At 40.0% G+C, this 22,007-nt stretch overlaps 2 protein-coding genes across 9 annotated transcripts in view; both read left to right on the top strand.

Annotated features, from left to right (window-relative positions):
* The first annotated feature begins 808 nt into the window (after positions 1-808).
* Positions 809-18,528, top strand: asxl2 (ASXL transcriptional regulator 2). The gene is made up of 12 exons (XM_055038621.1): positions 809-972; positions 3,580-3,662; positions 4,427-4,535; positions 5,513-5,651; positions 6,770-6,888; positions 7,737-7,857; positions 8,557-8,616; positions 9,250-9,410; positions 9,638-9,734; positions 9,872-9,977; positions 11,197-12,019; positions 12,860-18,528. Exons 1-12 carry the CDS (start codon positions 916-918, stop codon positions 14,630-14,632), a joined length of 3,648 nt encoding a protein of 1,215 aa, XP_054894596.1. The 5' UTR covers positions 809-915; the 3' UTR covers positions 14,633-18,528.
* Positions 18,529-19,733: 1,205 nt separating this feature from the next.
* The window catches only part of dtnbb (dystrobrevin, beta b), a 34,446-nt gene continuing 32,172 nt past the window's right edge, over positions 19,734-22,007 (top strand). For all 8 annotated transcript variants that reach the window (XM_055038953.1, XM_055038958.1, XM_055038956.1 and 5 more), the window contains exon 1: positions 19,734-19,966. The gene's annotated coding sequence lies outside the window, so the exon portion shown is untranslated. The remainder of the gene's footprint in view (positions 19,967-22,007) is intronic.

Genomic DNA, 22,007 nt, shown 5'->3' with positions numbered 1-22,007 from the left:
TTTTACTTTTTTTTCCTATCCAGTCACCTGCCTCCCTGTTCCTTATTCCAAAATTTTTGCTTGTATTTGGTATGGCTGGAGCAAAGTGGCGGAGCGCTGTTTAAGAAAGCTGCATTGGTTTTTAGGAACATTCTGCAACATAAAGTGCCATGGAAGTGGTTTTGAAGTTCAATGTAATGTATTAAAGTTATTAAAAGTTGAAATTAATTCAAGAAAATTTCAAGTTAGGTTCTCATTCTTTTTTATTTACATACACATATTACTGATGAGATCTGATTGGTGAACTTTCACATAAAGTCCAATTCAGGCCAAAGTTCTTTCTTCTCTGATCCAAAATAAAAACTCCTAGTTAATAAGTTATTAATACATTCATTTCACAACTTAAATGAGTTCACCTCAATGATTGATGATTTTAAAAAAAAATTTAAATAAAATTGTGACACCTCTGGACTTTCATAAAGAAAAGGACGGGGCCATACTTAAAAAGCCAATAATCAGATTCTATTAAGATAAGGGCATCGTAGCTATTTACAAATGCCACCTGGCCCTCCTTATGCCTCCTATGATGTCATCAACCCAAAGTAGAGTGTTGTGTTCCTTGGCGCACACTTTATTTACTGTACTTTGTAAAATCCCACACAGCCCTACCTCATTATCCAACTACGTTTTGTTAAGTCTACGTTTTCTACTTAAAAGAAAACACACCACTGACTAGTATCATTAAATTACACGTGGGGAGCTGGAGGGTTTTACAGTGACAGCCACATACAGTACGAGGATGACGTTTCCGACGGTCACGTGACTCTTTACAGTAAGTCCAACATGGCAGATGGAGTAGGTCTTGCACGGTGACTAAAAAAAACATTTCAACAGAGACGGACAATTCAAACGCCACTCCGCCACGGGACATCCACCATGAGAGAGAGACAGAAGAAAAAGAAGGGCAGGACGTGGGCGGAAGCCGCTAAAATGGTACTCTCGGGTGTTTTGTCTTCCGTTTGTTGTGGTTGTTTTCCTTGAACGCTCCCACTTGTACAACTGTGTTGACGAGTTCATGACCTGCTGGTGGAGGCGAACGTTGCGCACACCGCGCGAGGCCTGTGTTGTCGGTCCAAAGGCGGCTGCTGTCACAGGCAGGGGAGCCGACTCCCCGTCCGCTCTCTCTGAGGAGGAACGCGGCTTTGTTACCGTGACCCAGGCACACCCAAGCACGCCTCTGAGCCCACCGTTCGCGTTTCACGCAAACGGTCGGACTGACAAATCTTTATCGAGCTGATTCGGAGAAAGTGACCGCGTCAGGGGTGCGTTATTAGCCAGGTTAGCATCGGCTAGGTCGCGCTAACTCCGTCAACAAGTTTGATTAGTTTCGAGTAGACTAAAACCAAGACGTCATTTTCAATAAAGTATTATTTTGTACTGTTACGTTTATGTCTTCTTTACCGACGTCAAAGTATTTCGGGTGCATGCCAACTTGGCCAATGAGTGTTATTAGCTTTCGAGCTAGTTGGACTAGCTTAGCATGCTAATAAGTATTTAAATATGAAAACTCTCGGAAAGAATGTCACAAATAGAAAATCTTACCGAGTTGTTTGGATATTTGGAGTCCACTGACACGTGTTTATGTTCAATAAACTAGTTGAATTGTAAAGATGTAGGTATCTGACAGCGAGTACAGTGTACATAATAACTTTTTAATGCGTAAAATGTAAAGTCGCTGCAGGGTTGAATGTGAAAGGTTGCAGAGAAATGATGACAAGATGAGGTCAGCTTCACGCCGAGATACATATGCATATAGTGCCTAACAAAAGTATTCACTTTTCACATTTAGTCGAGTAGCAAGAAACAAAACCTGTCTTATGTTTTAGGGTTATTTGTGAAAAGTGATGAATGATTGTTCAATAGTTTGTTTATTTTTACAATTAAAAATCTAAGACGTTTGGTCATGCACAACCATGTTTTTGCTCTACCTGCAAGTCTCTACCATGTGAAGGTTCAACTCCTTCTTTGGAGAATTATAGACAGGTTCTCATTATAAAAATAAACTGCTTCTGTATTCATCCCCTTACTTCTGGGCTTTTGTGGTTAAAAGCTTTCATAGAGTATAGGTCAAACTCCGATTGAATGCAGTGTTTCTGAACATCGATGTTAAAATTTTTGCAACAAATTCCCAATTGAATTCTACATTTTGAGTTGATCTAAACCATTCAGTTGTTTTTGGATGTTGCGTCAGCCTGCATTTATTACCGTTCTGCTTCCCACACCATGATGTTGCTGCTGCCGCTGTGTGTCATGGTGTGGGGGATTTTTATTGTTTTATTTCAACAATGGCAAGATTTGTGGAATGCACAACTAATCTAGCAGCAGATTTCTTCCACTTTGGAATAAATTGCTTATTTCTGTTTGTCTGCCAGATAAAATCAAACTAAAATACATTAAAGTTTGTCTGTTGCTGTGTGAAAAAATAAGTGGAAAGGTGGATGAGACCTGAATGTAAGTAGAGTAGATATTGGCCTGCATGCTGTGAGACAAAGCATCTACAAAACTAATTTCTCTGAAACGTCGTTTTGCTTTGTGTGTAGGAAAACATGTAACAAATTCCATATCATTCAAGCCCTTTGACACAAAACTGTGCAAGAAAATAACAAAGAACAAGCACCGTAATGTTATTATGCATAAAAAAAATACAATGAAGCTAAATTGCTTTTTCTCTTAAAAGTTACTAAATCAATTAACCTTGCCACATCTTAAAAACCGAGCAGCAGGGGGCGCTGTAGATAGATTTCTAACTCTTTGGTCAGAAGTGCTGTCTGAGCTCTCCTCCAGTAACCAAGTGTTGCACTGACCAACAGATGGTTGCAGCCTCCACTACTTCCTTTGACTGTATCGTCGCATGAAGTCAAATTTGCACGTAGTTCTCCTGGAGCCAGAGAAGCCGCAGCCATTCTCAAATCTACAAGTAATCAAGTTATGTAAAGGATGAAAATAGTGGGAGAGAGGGTTTAATGCCGAGTGGAAGAGGAAAATGATTCAGTGGAAAACTAAAACCTATTAAAAGAAAAAAATAACTATTTGAATGAGGTGGAAAAGTGGCTGGTGGTTAAAACTCTCTGAACTTGAGACAGAAAAATGTTGGGACTCCTTTTTACTCTAAGAACTCGGTATCAGTTTGACTCCACCGATTTCTACTCTTACATCTTGCCCAGCCATATCCATACTTTTACTATCTTTTGAAAACAAACCAACTGTTTAATTGAAAATTATTCTAAATCTACATATGTTAACAGTGTCAATAGTGACGGACTTAGCAGTACCATAAAATTCCCTTGCATTTTAAGAGTCACCCATTGAATAAACTGAATATTATGATGAATTATGGCAATAAATATTACTAAAGTTATCATATCTTTTGTATTATTTTTCTGCAACATTTTGTATTAGCGCCATATCTCTGATTTAAAATTTACACAAGATTATTGACCCTGATCCAATAAAAACAAGGAGTAATTTCCCTGATTAAGAACCTGTTCTTTATTAATCATGTTATTTTGTTGTGGTTATTTTTATTTTAAATTCTTTTAGGTTTTGGAGAAGTACCCTAATACTCCTATGAGCCATAAAGAGATCCTGCAGGTGATCCAAAGAGAGAGGCTTAAAGAAATAAGGTAAACCCACATTTTAGAAAGCATTTTTTGTTCCTTTCCCGTAAAAGGCAACACTACCTGTCTCTCTCCCTTATTTCTTTAATTCATGTTTTTTTTCCCTGTTCATATTCACAGTTAGTTTAATCAATAACTGTTTAATTTCTTTTTGTTTCATTGTCACTCTTTTCATCCAGAAGGTAAGACAAGAAAAAGATGGCCTCCCCCACCCACCATCCCACCTTAACAACCTCACCGCATTTCCATACTTTGTTCAGATTTAAATCTTGCATGCTTTAACGACGACAATGTTGTAGATTCAGTGGCAAAAATAACTAACTCATAGTTTTAGTCTTGACACCTTACGCCCACACGCTACATTTATACATAACACAACTGCGCAACAGAAATAGATATAGCTTCATGTGAGCCTTGAATTTATTAAATTTTATTTTTTAAATAAATGTAATAGGGAATCTTATCACTTTTTTTTTGTTCAAAGTATATTATGTTACATATAATACCTATTTTTCTATTTCAGAAAATGTAATAGGTAACGTGAGTTGCTTTTCATCTTTAGCTCAAGTTAATTCAACTGACTGTATGTGAAACGCAGGGCAGATATCTCACCCTCGTGTTACTCTGATCCGAACTTATGCATGACGGCACTCAGATGTTTGATCAGCCTCTACCCTTCTTCCAATGTTTATTTTTTTTCTTTTTTACTTATAGCTGCTTGAGGAATAGAAGTCAATAATCATAGTTCATGGTTTTCTCTGATCACTCAGCGGAACCTCGCCGCTGGCATGCCTGAACGCCATGCTGCACACAAACTCCCGGGGTGACGAGGGCATTTTCTACAAAGTCCCGGGCAGGATGGGAGTCTACACGTTAAAGGTTGGTTAGTTAGTTAGACAACAAAGGTTAGTCAGTTGCAGAACAGTAAAAATGGTTTTAGTTCATGCATTGTTGTGGAGTCGCTGAGTCTGTGACGGCTTTTATCTGACGGACGGCAGTCATCGGCTTGTTGTGCCGTGTTTATTAAAGGTTTAAGGGGTGACGCAGGTCTTCTTTCAGTACAGACCTTGGTTTTGTGGTCACATTTCAGTATGGGAAAGTACAACAGGAAGAAGACAGAAATGCCAAACGATAGTTTTGTCTGAACTACATAAATAGCCTCCACAAAAACAGAAAAATTAACACCGTTGTTCGTGACGAGGCTCTCGGGCAGCGCCATGACGGCTAACCCCAGGACTCTTAACTATATGGGACGCAACGACGGATCTCTGTCAAAGATGAACAGTAGGTAAACGAGACACATTTTTTTGTGTGTTTTTAGGGAAAGTTAATGCAAGAAAAAGCAGAAAGCTCTACATTGATTTTTAAATGGAACAAATAGAATAAATGTTTTTTAAACATGAAGAGCCAATAGGAAGCACTGGAGCACTACTCTCCCAGAACCAGCACCGAACATGAAGAGCAGCATTCATGTTCTTCAAAACCATATGTAGGTTTTATGCTCCTCAAAGAGTTTGATGTTGGCATTTCTTTCTAGTTTTACAATATGTTTTGATGCTGTAAAGGACTTTGAACTGCTTCTTTACTGAACTGTACTGTACAAATGAACTTGACTTGAGTAGACACCGACTCTAGCACTGCTAGCAGCTAAAGGCTAGGCTGTTGCCGCACACTTTTCAAAGTGTTACTCATAAAAACCTCTCATGTAAAAAGTAAGACCTTTAGATTGAAGATGCAATAAAATAATGACCAGCTATTCTGAATTCTTTGCGCTTTATGTGGAGGGTTAAGCTCACAAATCCCCTGACAGTGTTTTCTATTTTCTACAGTTTTTCTCTTCTACTTCTGTTTTTCAGAAGGACATCTCAGAGGGGCTGAAGAAGCTGTCGGAGGAGGGCTCTGACGAGAGCAGCGACAATCTATCCGACTCCCGAAGCTCAGAGAACAGCGGCACCGTTCCTCCAGAGGGCAGGAGAGGACGCTGGATGCGAAGAGGTACCGTCCCTTACGTTCACATAAAAGTTTGAGAGTTTTGATCTGAATTTCACAGGCTCAATCTGTTTTTTTTGGGGGGGGGGGTTGCTCCAGCAAATCAATTTTGTGACCGTTTTCTTTTAATTGCGCAGAATTTACAAGTTTAATATAAAAAAGTATTTTTTTTTATGATATCAAGGAGCACCTTTCATCTTTCAACCTTAACTCTTTGCTCATAAAAGAACAGCTTTTTTTTTCTGTTTTATAACTTTTTATTGCCGTGAATGAGTGAAGTATCAGGATAACCAAAATCCTGGTCGTCACACAGCTCTTTATTTACTTATTTTAGCTGATTGGGCACATAGATCTCTTATGTCAGTGAGCGTTAACGCCTCTTCTCAACTGTTGTGAAGCATTGTTGCTCAAACACAGGAAGCCAGCTCATTTGCCTGAATGCAAGCTTAAGGAAAGCGGTTCTTCCAGAAAGTTAGATTGAACCTGTCGTATATTTCTGGGACACCCTGAGCGCCCAACATGACGGCGAAAGGTCGGTTTCTTTTTTGACTCTCGATTCATCAGCAACCTGTGGAATCACATCCGTTTTCTATTGTCTACCTTGTTGGAGGGGGGAGGGTTGTGTTTGCTTTATTGGCTTTTTATGTGTAAGTTTGGAAAAGTTTTTTTCTAGCTTTTTTTTGGTTTGGTTGTGTTTATTTTCTTTATTTGCCGCTACTTGAACATTTCAAGCGACTGTTGAGACAGGAAGCTGAATTTTCTCAGCCTGGCCCGTGACCACTTCCTCATTACACATAAGTTTGAAGCTGCCATAAAAAGACACTGCGTCTTTACAGCAGAGTGAGAGAAATTACCTTTTTGTCATTGAGCTAATAAAGGCACAAAAGTCAAATGCTGGGAGATCAGAGATCTGTATGAGAAAACACAAAGCTCAATAGAGCTCTTGCCGAGATGTTTAGCCCATTTTTCGTGAAGATATCTTAGATGGGTAACGTAAACCTCCCTCCTTTGTGCAAAAGATTGGTTTCAGTTTCATCAAAACAATTGCCCAGCTTGATTGTTTGCATACTCGCCTCAGGAAACGTAGATTTGTAACCGTTTTTTTTTTCTTTTCTATTTTCCAGTCCCCTCCAAGCTGCAGTCACAGCCGTCGTCTCCGCAGCCACAGTGCTCATCGCCTCCCGTCTCCTCCAGTAAACTCATCTCTCCCTCACAGAAACACAGCAAGAAAGCACTCAAACAGGTACGTTTCTTTTTTTTTTTTACGCTTTAAGCCTATTTATTTACAGTGCAGAGTGGTTGTTTCTCAGTAGTCTCTGTTTTATTAGTTAGCAGTGTAACATGAGATCTTGCCACGCCCTCTTATTTTGATATAAAGATCTTTCACTCTACTCCACAAAATAAAAAAATACATGCCGGTTTGATATGTCCATGGAATCGTTCTGGTGTTATTTGAATAAATATAAAGTTTTGACGCTGCATGTTTGTTTTACTGTGTCTCCTTGATTCTTTCCGTTTTGTTCAAAGTCTTGTGATAACGTTTCATACCACTTGAGCTTTTCCACATTTTGTCTTTGTCTTTCTTTTAGTGTATCAGGCTTCCAGTGCGCTACTTAATGTAAAAGCCTCTTCCTTCAGGTACAGCTGAAGGTTGTTTTTTTTTTCCATCATCTCTCATCAGCATTTCTAAAAATCTTCCTGCTGAGTCTCAACTTTATTAAGGTCTGGGCTTTGACTGGGTCACGTCGATGTGCTGTCTTCCAGACGTTTATCTCTGTTTTCCTGATGGAAACTCCGACTCGATCTCAAGTCTTTTGCCACCTCTAGCAGGTTTTCTTCCAGGACTCGCCTGTATTTAACTCCATCTATCATCTTATTGACTGACTTGTTTCTTTCTCCCTTTTTAAGGAATATTTCCTTAACTAGATGCTGCCACACCACGTTTCCAGATGATTACCCAAAATCATATGCAGTTTAAGTTTCCACCTCACATAGTGTTTTGCGTGTAGGCCGGGGAAAAAAAACACACTTCTTTTTTTTTTTTTGTCTTACACGGTTTGGTGTTTGTTCCTTCTTCTGCCGTTTTTCTAGGCGCTGAAGCAGCAACAGCAGAGAAATCAGCGCAGACAGGGTGGTATGCCAGCCATCTCCAGTTCCAGGCTGCTACTAAAGACCATCAAAGACATGGCAGAAAACATTACAACAAAGTCTGGTAGGTTTCAACACGTATGTTGCTACAATCAGCTTAAATTCATCTCAGTACTATTTATTAGGATTCTTTTTTTTAGGTTTGTTTTGCACCTGCATCATTTTATTCATATTTTAATATTTTTTTTCATTGTGAAAATAGAAAAAAAAAATTTCAGCTTTTTGTTCTCCATTTGAACAGAATGGCTCAATAGTTTAGAGAGCAACAACTTTTTAAAGATGCGTGACATTAACTCAATTAAAATCTAGCCTGAATTTCTTTACATTTGATATTGCTCATAAATCCACCACTGCTATGTAATTTATGCTAGTGCTATTCACATGCCATATCAATAACCTGGTAAAGGTATAAGTTCATTTCTTACTATATTATGCGTATGCATTGTCATTGATGAAGATTTACTCACCTCCACATGAAGAGCGCTTCAAAAATGGCCTGAGCAGCAGGATTAATTCAGTCAGCATTCGAGCATTAAAGATTTAGCTGTAGGTTGCGACTCGTGGAAAAAGGCTAGAGTCAGGTGATCATTTGATATTGAGGAGTAACACGTCATACAAAAGGAGAGGAGATGTGTCACAACAAGTGATTCGTTTCTTCACTAAAACTCTTCTCCCCTGGTAATGAATAGGAAACTTTGTGATTGTAGCTTTACAGTTAGCCGTTCTTCAAATTCACAAAGGTTTTCTTCTTTTGTCCAAATAGAGTTATGCCACCCTGTCGTACCCAGAAAAGTCACTCAGAGGTCCGATCGTCTCAGTGCAGGTAGGTCAATCAGCAGGTGTAACTTTTTATTTATTTATTATTTTTTGGATTATTATTTCAATTCTATTTTTTGGGTTGGATATATTCTATACACCCGCTGGAATCGGGCACCAGCACACTTAACCCCACTCAGGTTAAGTGTGTAAAGATAATGTATTGACGTGCATATTCTATGAAACAGAAAAATGGGTCTATGGTAATTTACAGTCTACAACATTTGTAGCGTACCGATCAGAAACTACTAGAACATTTAAATTAGAATTTCATTATTCATTATTTTTATATTTTTCATTATTTGGATAACTTACATCAAACAGCGTTCCTTTATATCTGGTCTAAAATTCTACCTGTTTAGAGTTTTCTTTGATGAGTAAAAAGTGGAACATTGATCAACTTATTTGATATATTTGCTAGATGAGGACATTTGACAAAATATACTGTGCATCGCTTGTTTCATAATTGGCGACTGTATGATGTTTTTAAACTCCCTTGTCACTGAAATGTGCTGCACAAATTAAGCTTACTTGATTTATAGGAAACAAACGATTCTTTAGTGAACAAATCAGCAAGCACGTCGATTGTTCAATCAAAATCTGTTCTGCTAATTTCTTTCTGTCTCGCATCTATTCCAAGGGCAAATAAAACGCACTAAGTTTAAAATAGACGTGGAAACGCCAGACTCCATTTTGGTTAACACCAACCTGAGAGCCCTCATCAACAAGCACACCTTTTGCGTCCTGCCTCCCGACTGCCAGCAGAAGCTGGTCAAACTCCTGCCTGAGGTCGACCGACAGGTGAGTCTTACACCTCTGTGGCATTGGAGATCGATTAACGCACTAAAGTGTCATATTGCAGCACACCCGTTCGTCTTAGTTGATTCATATGAAAAAATTCAGCAGTGTTACATAAAGCAGAGGTTTTGTCCAAAGCTCTGAATGTAGTTTACTAACTCTCAAATCTGCAATCAATGTTCCAGTGACTATTAAGAGATTAGTCATCGCATTGTGCCTCTTCTCTCCAGGCTTGCTTGGACGGCCTTCTGAAGGTTACGAGCTCGGCTTTAAACAACGAATTCTTTGCGTCGGCAGCGCAGTCGTGGAAGGAGAGGCTGGCTGAAGGTTAGTCGCTCGGCTCCTGGTTGATAACGACATTCATTTCTCGTATAAAGCAATAAAATATATAAAAGATATCTCCAAGGCGATATCGTGTTGCTTTCTCTTTTTCTAAATCGAAATAAAACTTTCTCCTTTCGCAGGGGAATTCACACCCGAGCTGCAGGTCCGAATGCGTCAGGAAATTGAGAAGGAGAAGAAAGTTGAGCACTGGAAGGAGGCTTTCTTTGAAAATTACTACGGGGAAAAGTAGGTAGAGTTGTTCATAATCATGCAGTTGTCAAATCTGAAGGAGATTTTGATTGTTTGGAAAATGTCTTCAGTAAAGTTATTCAAATGAATGCCGTGTGTATAAGTGACACCTCTGTAGCTCCAAAGAAGATTAAAATGCTGTAAATCAACTATCCTTACCTCACTAGTAGGCATGTATTATATACCCATTTTAAGGTATACCAAGGCTTTCAACAGTTTCATTCTTGCTGCACACTGCTCATCAGCTGTTTGAAAAAGCACACTGCTTATAAACAAGGACCGATTTGACTACTTCCAACTTGTTCTTGTAAGAGAAAAAATATTTATGCTTCTGTCACATTAGGGTGACAGAAGCATAAATATGCTCTTATATAGTTTTCCTTAGGTCTGTTTCAAAAATCATGTCCAAAAATACAGTGCAGTTGTATCCATCGGATGATTATTGACCACGAGAGCCAGCTTCTGAAGGTCGTCGCTACAGAAGCTGGCTGTTCCGATTGATGAAAAAAGCACTACAAGTGCAAAATAGATGAAAAGTTGAGTGGAAGGATAAAATGTAATAGGAAAAGATTCACAAGCAACAGCTCCAAGAGGCCCACCTACCCAGATAATGCACATCTGGGCTGGATGGGAAAAGAACTGGGGTTTTGTGCTCCAAAGTTGTTGTTTTTTTTTTCTTCTTAGGAAAATCAGTTGTGGATTTCATTTAGAAATCAAGGTCAGAGTCTGGAGGGGGAAGGGAAAATCTGCTCATAATCAATTCAGTTTGAAGTTTTCACAGTGAAAAAGTCCATTTATCACCTTCATGCAATAAAACCTTGATGCAGTCTGTGTGCTAAATTGAAAGTACTTTTCTTATGTAGCATTCAAAATTTCTTAGAAACTGAATGTTGTGTTTTTATTAGTTATAAGTCATCCAATTTCACAGAAATAAACACTTGAAATGCATCACTCTGTAATTAATCAGTTTAATGAGTTTGACTTTTTTCTTTGTCTCTGTGAAATAAATAAACTTCAGTGGGTTTCCAAGTACCAACATTAAGTGCAGAATTGCTGCGAAGCGTCAAACCCTCAGCAGATGTTCTCAACCTTGAATGTGCCCAAAAAGTTTTTTTCTCTTTTTTTTTTTAACATTCATAAGGACGTCACAAATCAAGAATATTTATGATTTAATATTTGAGATAAAAACGTCTTTCAATTTTCCTCTTTTGTACAGTTCGGGCCTCAGCTACGAGGAGTCCAAAGAGCTGATAAAGCCCGATGGGAATAAGGAGCCTGCCAGGCGCCGCTCTCCTGTTTGCCAGACAAATCCAGCTGCTCAGCCTCTGGAGGACAAGAAGAGCGCCAAGGACTGCGTCCAGACCGACGCCACCACGAGAGACGAGAAACCAGCGGAGAAATCCCCGGACCCTCCGAAGGAGCTGCCCCGACACAAAGAGTCCGTCCCCACCATGGAGCCCATGAAGACGCGTCGGTCGCAGCAGGCGGAGGATCGAAAGCTCAGCGCAGCCGCTCAGGCCGGGCCGTCGCCGATGGCGGCCGTGAAAACACTGGAATCGGAGAAACCAGCCGAGCGGAGCCCGATCAGCACACTTCGTGAAAAGCAACAGAAGGAGGAAAAACAGGAGAAGAAACTCCCTGAGTTGTCTGTGAAGAAGAGCCCCCCACTAACACCCAGTGCGGATGTAAACGATGACCAGCTGGTGACGCCAGCGAGACCTGCTGCGGGTGACGAAGAGGTGGCGTCGGAGCCCAGCGCCGCCTTGGAGCCCAGCGCCGCCTCGGAGCCCAGCGCCGCCTCGGAGCCCAGCGCCGCCTCGGAGCCCAGCGCCGCCTCGGAGCCCAGCGCCGCCTCAGAGCCCAGCGCCGCCTTGGACGCCCACAAGAGGAAAACCCTCAGCGGGACGGAGGGGGAGGTGACTCCAGAGAAAAGGCCCCGTTTGTCCTCCGTTTCCTCCGTGTCGTCGGTCTCCTCCGCGTCATCCATTTCCAGCCCGGCCACACCGTCTCCGACAAGTCAGAGGGTCCCGCCTCTCAAGGTGAGAAATGCGCACGCTTTCCATTTAACGATGGTTTTCCTCATTTGTCTTCTTTAAAGAGATTGGTAACTATAAGTTCACTTTTTCACATTTTATCACGTCATAACCACGGATTTTATGTTATGAACGAACACATTGTAGCTCAAAATTATAACAAGTAAGATAAATCTGCAGTTGTATTCAGCTGCCTTTGTGCTGATACCCTGAAGTAAAACCTTGTGCAGTCCTGTTAATCTGTGTTTAATTCAGTCTGAATCAAGCCACCATTTTTAGGATCTCGGTGAAGAAACAACCTGTAAACTAAATAATTTACCAGATTTTGAGTGAGGATTCGCAATTCATCTGAATATGGGTGGAGATAACTACATGGCAGTCATGAATGGGAACCTGTAAGATGTTAAAGACTTTAGCATGGGTTTAAGGTTAATTTTACTGCAGGACAACAAGCCTACATGTAAACCAAGCATTGCCACAAACATAAGTGAATAAAAAAAGTCTTGATCTTAACTTAGTTGAAGATCTATGGAAAGACTTTAAAATTTGTCCTCACATTTTCTCTCCTTAGTCAATCTGACGGAACTTGAGTTATAGAGGAATTTAATCATTTTATTGGCTCTTTGCAATTTGTGGTGATTCATTGCATAAAATCCTAATAAAATACATTCATTTGTGTAGTTGTAACTTAAAGAATGATTTAACAGTGCAAGAATAAATTTGCGAAGCACCGCAGTTTGGATTATGGCGGTTTTCCTTTAAGGATTCGTAAACTTACTCGACTTTATTCCCTGTTAAATGTCCCAGTGGAACTCCAAAAATTGTCAAACATTTCTCTCTTTTCAGATCCCCGTGTCACGAATTCTTCCTGTCCCTCTGTCACCAAGCCAAGTCTCACCAAAGACTCCCCTCCAGGGCCCTCTCAGCAGCCCGGGCCACACCGGAGCTCGCACGCTGGCTTACATCAAAGCCAAAGCTCAGCTCGCCCGAGCGCAGCGCGTAGCGGCCGCCGCCGTGTCATCCGCATCGAAGGGAGCAGTGCCGGGCCCGGGACCGGGTGGAGGTAGCGGTGGTGATCACAGGCAGCCATCACCCAGCCCCAGCCTCAGCCCAATTTCCCCTCAGACCTACACTAGATTACCAGCCACCACCACCACCAGCAGCAGCAGCAACCAATCCATTGAGCTTTCTCCTCCGCTCAGCTCAAGACCAGCTGATGACAGGCAAAGCAATCATTTTACCAGTACAGTCCAAAAGAGCTCCAATGCTTCAGTAGGACATTCATCAGTGCATATTGTAAAGGATAAAGAAGCCCCAGCAAGTGCTGCATCACTAACCAGAACCAGTTCTTGCATTCCAGCAAACAACCCCCTTGTGACACAGTTGCTGCAGGGAAAAGAGGTTCCACTGGACGAGATGCTCCCAAAACCCCTATCCAACACGGAGATTCGGGTTTCGAGCCAGGCTTCTGGAAGTAAGGGGAAAGCGACCCATTTCATTGATCATAAAGGGGATAGTCACGTGTCTCCGCAAGCCAATACTGCCGGACGAGCCGCAGAATGCACAAAACATCACCGGGAGCTTCCTGATAAGGAAACCCAAGAGCAGATCCTGCAGACGCTGATGCAGAGGAAAGCTCAGCAACAGAGCCAGCCGCCTGGAGGCGCAGGGCCGTTTCCCGCACACCACAGGGTTCCGCAAATGCTGCATGCACAGGAGTGTCGGGAGCAGTCCAGGGTGTTGGTTGGCTTTCTGGGCCGGAGGAAGATCCCCAAGCCGGCCATGACGGGGCATTACCTGCTCAACGTGTCCACATACGGCAGGGGATCAGAGAGCAGGAGACTGCAGCTTTCAGTCTGCCCCAACAAGTCTGCTTTGAAGAGGGAAGGCACAGACGGAAAGGAGACGGCTAAGATGGAGGAACCAGTGAAGAAAGATCTCACGTCCATTACTAGGGTGAAAACTGAGCAGCAGGGATGTGCAGTTACCAGGGCCGACGACCCGGCAAGTTTTCATCATTACTCTGGCGTAAAGACTGAGCCTGGATCTGAGAGCAATGGAGCCAGCGGTGCCAACAATAAGATCACCAGTGCTAAAGCCAAAGACTGCAGTCCATTTTCTCCAGCGCACCGAAGTCACCTCGAACTCCGCAATAACAATCAAGGAAACTCTGAGCCATATCTTTCCCTCATGGACCCTGGTCACCAGCAGCTGACTGCCTTTCAGAGGACGCTCAACAATCAGGAGTCGGCGGTAGCCTCCAGCTACGGCGGCACCATCAGCATGTCTGTACCTTACACTCTGAACCACAACGCCGCGAGCACCGCCTCTTCCGCGTCCTCGTCGGAGGTCGACGGCGGGGGCATCTGTGGGAGCGTCATGTCGTTCTCGGTGACCGTCACCACGATACCAGCCGGTCACGCGCTAGACCACGGCCATCAGGGCGAAACCTCGCGCGAGCAGTCCTCCTTCATCGAGGGCGGCAACATGGAGGACGTTCAGTCGAAATGCTATTGCCGACTGAAGGCGATGATCATGTGCAAAGGCTGTGGAGCCTTCTGCCACGATGACTGTATTGGCCCTTCGAAGCTGTGTGTGTCATGTTTAGTGGTACAGTGAAATGGAGTTAAAAAGAACTAAACGATGTGAGGGTTTCATTAGGCATGGGCCAGTATGTGCAACACAATATCAGGGTCACTTGGAGAATGAATTGAGAAAAAAGGGTTATTTTTTTCCCTCTGTCTGTTTTAAAAAAATACAAAAAATGTTCAAATGTCCTAAAGTAGTTAATACTTTAAAATGCTAAAATGCCATGGAATAGGTCATAATCCATTTTCAAGAACAAGTTATAACAAAAAAAGCTAAATGTCAAGAAAAAGTCAAAATACTTTTTCTAAAGATGAAATTAAAAAAAAAAATTCCAGATTTAGAGAAAAAAAATAGAAATTTTTTTTATTTCCAAATAACTTTTTCAAGAAATAACTTTGAGATCTAATATAATTAAACATTGGATTGGGACAAAGATAAATTATAATTGCAGTTTCAGCATTTTGCCATCTTTTAAGTATTATCGGTACATTTAACATTTTGAAAAATGACAGAAAGCAGACTCCAAATCTTGTGTTTCTTCCATTTGACCCTTGACATTTTCACACAGTAAACTTGAGTAAAAATATCAAGTTTTTATTGTACCACAAGCTTCAACTATTTTAAAGACAATAATCCAGCAGCTTTTATTAAAAATTGAAACAAAAAAAAATCTGCTGCTGGTAAAATAATATATCGACTTTAATACATTGTAAATAGGATGCATAGACATAGTAACTCACCTAAACTTTAACTCATTATGAATCCTGCGTTAAAAATTAATTGAAGTTATATTTAAACCGTTATAGATTTACAAATTTATTAACTTTGTCAACTTAAATTGGTGTTTTAGAGCTCCTGCATCTCACCTGGGTTATACGACCTCAATGACCCTTTAAGGGGAACACACATTGGTGCTGGCCGTTACTCTGAAGCGCGCACACACACACGCCACGGATCGCTGAACTTTAACCAATGATGATGTTTTTGAACTTTCCTCAAAAACATCAACATTTTTAAATCGAACTGTGGAGTGGCGCCCAGACGCTGCTATTATGAATATAAGTTGTTAAAACACTAAAATTCTTCTGTTTTCCTTGAACTGATATTGGCGACGAATTTTAATCAACGATTGAAATCCCTGTTTTCAAGCCAAATCTTGTTGAATCTAAAGTTTTCTGTAACGCAGGAGCTGTATGGATTAACAAGAGCGTTTTGATTTAACTGGAAGCTCCATGGATGTCTGACAAATTGATTTAAGCTGCTTAACTAAAGATATTGTCAGCCTGAGTTATATGGTGTCGCAGACATTTAACATTTTAAAATTAGCTTAATTTTGAGCTGCACTTCTGTAGTTTCCAAAATATGACTGTAAGTATTTTTGCGCGTCGTGAACTCTTTCAAAACAGCCGAATTTGTCTTTTATTTTGTGACGTGAAACTTTACAGCATCGCCGTACCATACGGTCCATTTCGCCAAACATACTTGGCTCTCACTCCAGCTATTTTTCTGGCATCTCATCGAAATGCAATTGAAACAACAAATCAAGTAGATTTTTCTTTTTATTATTATTATTATTATTATTATTTTATATTTGGTATGCCTCAATACCGGCCCATGCCTAAGCTTTACATGCCGTCCAGGCACAAATATGGCATTAGGTTATGTAGAGTGAATAGAAAATGCGGCGCAGTATCTTAACTGTTCTACACCTGCGACAGCCAGGATCTGATCACTGTTGGAAAAAGCAAGAATTTACACTGGACGGTCTTGTTTTTTCATCCACACCTCTGTTTTCACAGATGCCAATCAATTTTCAATCAGTTTAATACTCAGTCAGATGTGTGAGAAATCGCACAGTCAACGTTTGCACTCCGCTAGATTAGTCTATATTTTTATATAAAACATATATACATGTGTGTGTATTGTTTTTAAAGGAGGGAAAATGAATGTTGCTATTTTTAGGACTTCATGACTGTTCTGTGTTGAGGCTGAACTTTTTATCATAGGGTTAATTGGGGTTACTATCGAGAAAAGGCACTAGAGAAAATCATGGGTTGTACAAAACTTCCTGCCTGGATTTTTATGCATGTGTGGCAGGGAAGTAACAATTTTATATATAAATACATATATTAAAAAAAGAAAGGTACATTAATACAGAGCACACTGATATTTAAAAACTTTCATGGATTTATAGGTTTATTGAGGAATTATGCATAAAATGTTTTTAAAATCTGCCCATGTGGATTGCACATAAAAATCATGGCGTCAAATTATCTGCAAAGGATCATGTTGTAAAGATGGAATTCAGCGTAGCACTTCAATTGAAATCTTTTTATATTTTTAATAGAAAGTGGTTAATCTTTGTTGTTGTTTTTTTCATATCAAGTAAAAGTTTGACGTAATCTACTACTGTTTTAAAGCCACATTTTCCCTCCCTAAAACTGTTTTGTCGCTAAAGCGTCCCATAAATTGGAGTAGTTTTATTTTCTGTACAGATTGATAACAGTTGAAATGAAAACACTCAAAGTAAAGGGAGAGAATGAAGACCTTTTCTTTTCACTGTAAATACTAGATGTAGGTAGTCGATATTTTCTTTGTGCAGCACACTTATCCATTTTTGTTACTACAAAAAGATATTTTACAATCGAAAGAAAAATATTACACGGTCAAATAATTGTAGGTTTTCTAAAAATGATCTGTTGGTACAAAAAGTGTCAAATTTATAGATGAGTGTAAACGTTTATCTCTGACCTTCCCAGAAAACGAGAATCTTCCATTTTAAGGTGATATGAGGTATCGTAAGCCTAATTATTCACAATAACCATTGTGACATAAAGTACATTGTGATATTAACACAATCTAAGTGCTTACTTAGCCCCACCTTACTTTTCAAAAGGGTCAGTGGAAAGCTGTTTACTCAACCAAAAAAATAATGAAATAAAATATTTTATAGTATCCAGCACGGGTGAAAATGTTCCTGTTTTTTAGCCGTTGTTTTCAAGGTAAAATGCCAAAGCCACCTTAAAAAAACAAAATAAATAATCAGAAGTTGTTTATAATCTCAGAATTGTTAATCAAAGTAATATATTTTAATTAATATATTTTAATATAAAAGATCTATTTACTATTTTTTGGGACAAATCAACAGGGTATTTGCTATAGTAATATATTGGCTGTCCGTTTTGTTTTAATTTTTTTCCTATAACTTGTAGACAGGACAGACCACCATAGGGAATGATTGAACTTTGTATCTGAAATGGCCCATATATGTCTGTGTGAACCAGTCTTTGCAGTCAGTCCATTTTCCTAAACGCTCTTTGAAGATTTTGTCTGTGTGCATCCTGTGTCTACAATAATTCTTTTTTTTTTTTTTACAAACTATGGCTCAGTCTAAATTTTAAGTTGATCCATTTTTACCTGTATTTTTTTTTTCTTTTTATAGCTGGATGGTCATGTCTGTTAAATTTGGGTTTCAGAGTAGTATTAGGGGAAAAAAAAACTTTTATGCAGTTAGTCATTTCAATGTGAATAGCACGTCTTACATAGAGGAGTAGAATCAGAGACGGCTGTATTTACAGTTAAATTTGGGGACTGGAACGCACTTCAAGAAAGGCAGCTTGACGAAGACTGTAACGTGCATCAGGCGGCAGTCTTCATTTTTACTGAAGCTACCTGTTTGTGTAAATTTAGATGAGTGGTTAATCGAGAACTAGCCGGGTTGAGGTTACTATGAGCAATCACCATGTTTTTTTTTTTTTTTTCTTTTTCAACTGTCTGTCACCTTTGTCACTAGTTTCATTTGTTACACTCGTCTGTTTCACTCTGTGTCCAGTAAAACTCCAGTGAATGTAACATGGTAATCTGCACTTGTAAACAAAATGTATTTTAAAGTTATAATCTATTCTAAATAAAATAATTTTAAAATATGTCTTGTGGATTTTTAAAACCAAAAATAGCTGAAAATTATTCTCTGGAGGCATGAGGGGTAACAGCTGAACGCTAGATTTTCTTCTTAAAATCCTTCAACATGGATTCATGTTAATTATTGGTCTTTCTAAAAGTGATAAACATTTTAGTTCCACAGGGCGCAGTTTTTGGTCCCCTTCTCTTTGCCCTGTGTTTTCTCCCACTTTGCGTTGTTTCTCACATTATGCAGATAATTTTTATTCTGATTTATTCTTACTGTCTTGAAGACATGAAGGGCCTGAACGGCTTTCAGTTTCATCACGAAAAACTTCCTCATACATTGGTATTAAAGTAGATCCTAAATGTTTACGTTGAGGTCAGAGTAGACATTGGATCAGGCTGCTGGCCAAAAAGTTCCTTTTATGAAATCTTTTGAGACATTAGTCAACACCTTTTCAACCACTTAGTGGGATTATAGTAATACCCTTAACGTGCAGATTTATGGTTATAGCATAGAATATTTCAACTCTCACTGATCCAACATGAACACATATCCCAATGTTTGCTTCACTTTAAGATATCTCAGGATCATTTTTGAACATTTTTGCTTGCTTTTAAAAACCCTATTTGATAAAGTCTTGCCCTACCTCCCTGTGCTTCTGTGCGTTTTTTACACCCATCCATTGACTTCTTGTTTAGCCTGCTTCATGTTTCATGTCAAGTTCTATTGAAGGGATTTCTTAATTAAACAAGAGCTGACATTTAGCAGGCCACGGTAGTCAAACTGAGCTCATCAAGAGCCAGGTTGCTTTGGATAATTATTTCCTTTCAATACACTACATAATTTGAAAAATGATTTTTCTATTTACTCAAATAGTTTTAAGGACATCTGTAAGTGGGAAAATACTTTTTAATTATTATTATTTCACCATAGTTGTACACCTACAAACAGGTGCGTGTCATTTATTTGTTTATGTGATCTTCAGTTGTTATTTCCTAAAGAAAAATAATTACACAATAATCAAATAATTTACCCAAAAAATAAATTATTATTATTAATAATAATAATAATAATAATAATAATAATAATAATAATAATAATAATAATAATAATAATAATAAATCGATTATTTACACAAATGGCTTACCATACACTAGTGTGCGCGCATGCGTAAAACAGTCGGCGTTCGCGCATGGCATCTGCGCGCCTGCCTGCGCTCTGCCGTCCCCTGCCGCTGGGTCGCTGCTGATGCCGAGCGGCGGAACGGCTCGGCTCGCGCGTCTCTACGTACGGCCGCATCCGCAGTCGCCGAGCTTCAACGGCAGAAGAAACCGGAGGGCAGCCCGAAGAAATGCGATGACGGCAGGTCCGAGCCGTTCCTCACCCTCCCGGCAGCTGTAACGTCGGCGGAGAACGCTCGTTTTGTCCGTCGGACGGACGGACGGGAGAATGCGGCGGTGAGTCACGGAGGAAATACCCGCGGACCCGCTCCGCTCAGCCTCTCCATCTGACTCCGACGGTGACGATGCTCTAAACGCAACCTGCCTGCGGTTCACCCCGGTAAAGGCCGTCTGTCTTTAAATACTGTCGAGGTTTGACAAGATGCAAGATTTGCATTATTTAGTAATCAAGAAAAAAAGAAAAAAAAAAAAGAAATAGGAGGAGGAGGGAAGAAAATCAAATCATCACGACACACAATTCTCATCGCGAAAATAAGATAACCTAAATAACGAGTAAAATGGCTGCGTTTCTTTTTTTGTTGTTGTTCCTCCCGGAGGGATCTGCGCGGAAAGAACGGGAGAAATGAATGATATCAGCGGCGAGGAGGGACTGCGGTAGTCCTTCTGCTCGGATGTTGTCATGACCGCCGATCCGAAGGTGCGGCTGCGCTGACAGACCCGATGTCAGCCCGGTCCCACTTATTTAAAGAGCTGTCTGTCATCTGCTCCTGCTTCTGCCGCTCTGCTTGTGTGCAACCGACTGGATGCAGTTGGCTTCAGATGCCACGCGTTGATTTCTAGTCATCCCACCAGAAGGGATCTCGATGTGCCAACCTCTATAATGTATTCCTGAGAGGAAGAAAAAAAACCCCCACAACAACCAACATGTTCCTGAGCAAAGGATACTGTATTCTGTATGCACCAGTAGAAAACCTCAGTTGTCTGAACACCAGTCCAAAATGAGTTTCTGGATCAGATGACGTGTTTTGTGTTGTTGTGCCTTAATTGGGCTTTGACTAGGAACCAGATGCTTTTTCACAGGGCTTCAGGGTTGTGTCTGATTGAAGGTTTTTCAAATTATGTCCTTACTGGGTTTCTCCGGTCAGACTGTTCACAATTTATGTTTGTTTTTGGAATAAAGGAACAAGATAAGTATAAGAATATATGTTGAGATTGTAACTATATATCAGGTGCTGTATCAAGGACTTCTGAGCAGAAAACAACAGTTCTTTTACAAAATGTATGGAAATAAATATGTGCCATCAGTATTTGAATTAAAAAATGCCTTAAATTTGAAAGCTGTATACTTACTTTTTTAGTGTATAAAATATATTTGGACACTAAAGAAAGAGAGTACAAATTGTGCAAAATATGAACAAAATGTGTCAAATACATTTTAACACTGAAGAAACTAAGTACAAATTTACAACATTCAAATTTCAGAGGTATTTTTGATTCAGCTCTTGATGGCAAATATTTACTTCCATTTGAAGGAGTCATACACCTTAATTTTGTTGAAGGATTTTTTTGTCACATATTAGTTAAGTAGTTAATTTTATTTTTCAGTTCTGGACTTTGACTGGGCCGCTCTAATCCACAAATATGCTTTTTCATTGTAGCACCGGCTTTAAGCTTCGGGTCATTGTCCTGTTAGAAGGTGAGGAGTCTTCTGCAGCCGCTAACAGTGTTCAGCTCTATCCATCTTCCCATCAACTCCTTCTTTCAATGCTGGCTTTCTTCTTGCCCACTCTTTCACAAAGACCAAACTTGTACTGAGGTCTAATCCACGACTTCAGTGCATGTTACAGAAAAGACAGAAAAAACACATATTCCAAGCACTGTTACGGGAAAAATTACTCAGATGGGTTTAACAATATTGTGTGCATGATATGAGAACTTAGAAAATCAGACATTCATGAACATTTGAGAGTAAAAGCTCTGTCAAAACAGAGTTGACGCTTTGTTCTTAATGCCAAGGACAGAGAATCACAAAGATACATCTGCAGAGAACAAACTTCTCCGGCACAACAAACCTGTGCAGCTCAGACGGCAAAAACCTAACATGACATTACCATCAGCGCAATAAAGTCATGTAATACAATTTCAACTCCAGAGTTACGATGAGCCTCTTGTTCCTTATCCAGACTGTCAAATTAGACCACTGCTGTTATGCTAAGATGAAACAAACAGGTGGACTCTATTTGCTTTGAGGGTGAGTTGCTTGCTCTGGATTTTATCGAGGGGTGTTGGAGTAAATACAAATGCACACCAGATTCTT

Source organism: Poeciliopsis prolifica, unplaced genomic scaffold (genome assembly GCF_027474105.1).
Source record: "Poeciliopsis prolifica strain line A6 unplaced genomic scaffold, Auburn_PproV2 SCAFFOLD013, whole genome shotgun sequence".
NCBI classification, from domain to species: domain Eukaryota; kingdom Metazoa; phylum Chordata; class Actinopteri; order Cyprinodontiformes; family Poeciliidae; genus Poeciliopsis; species Poeciliopsis prolifica.
Note: the sequence above shows the minus strand (reverse complement) of the source record. Positions and strands in the feature narration are given on the sequence as shown.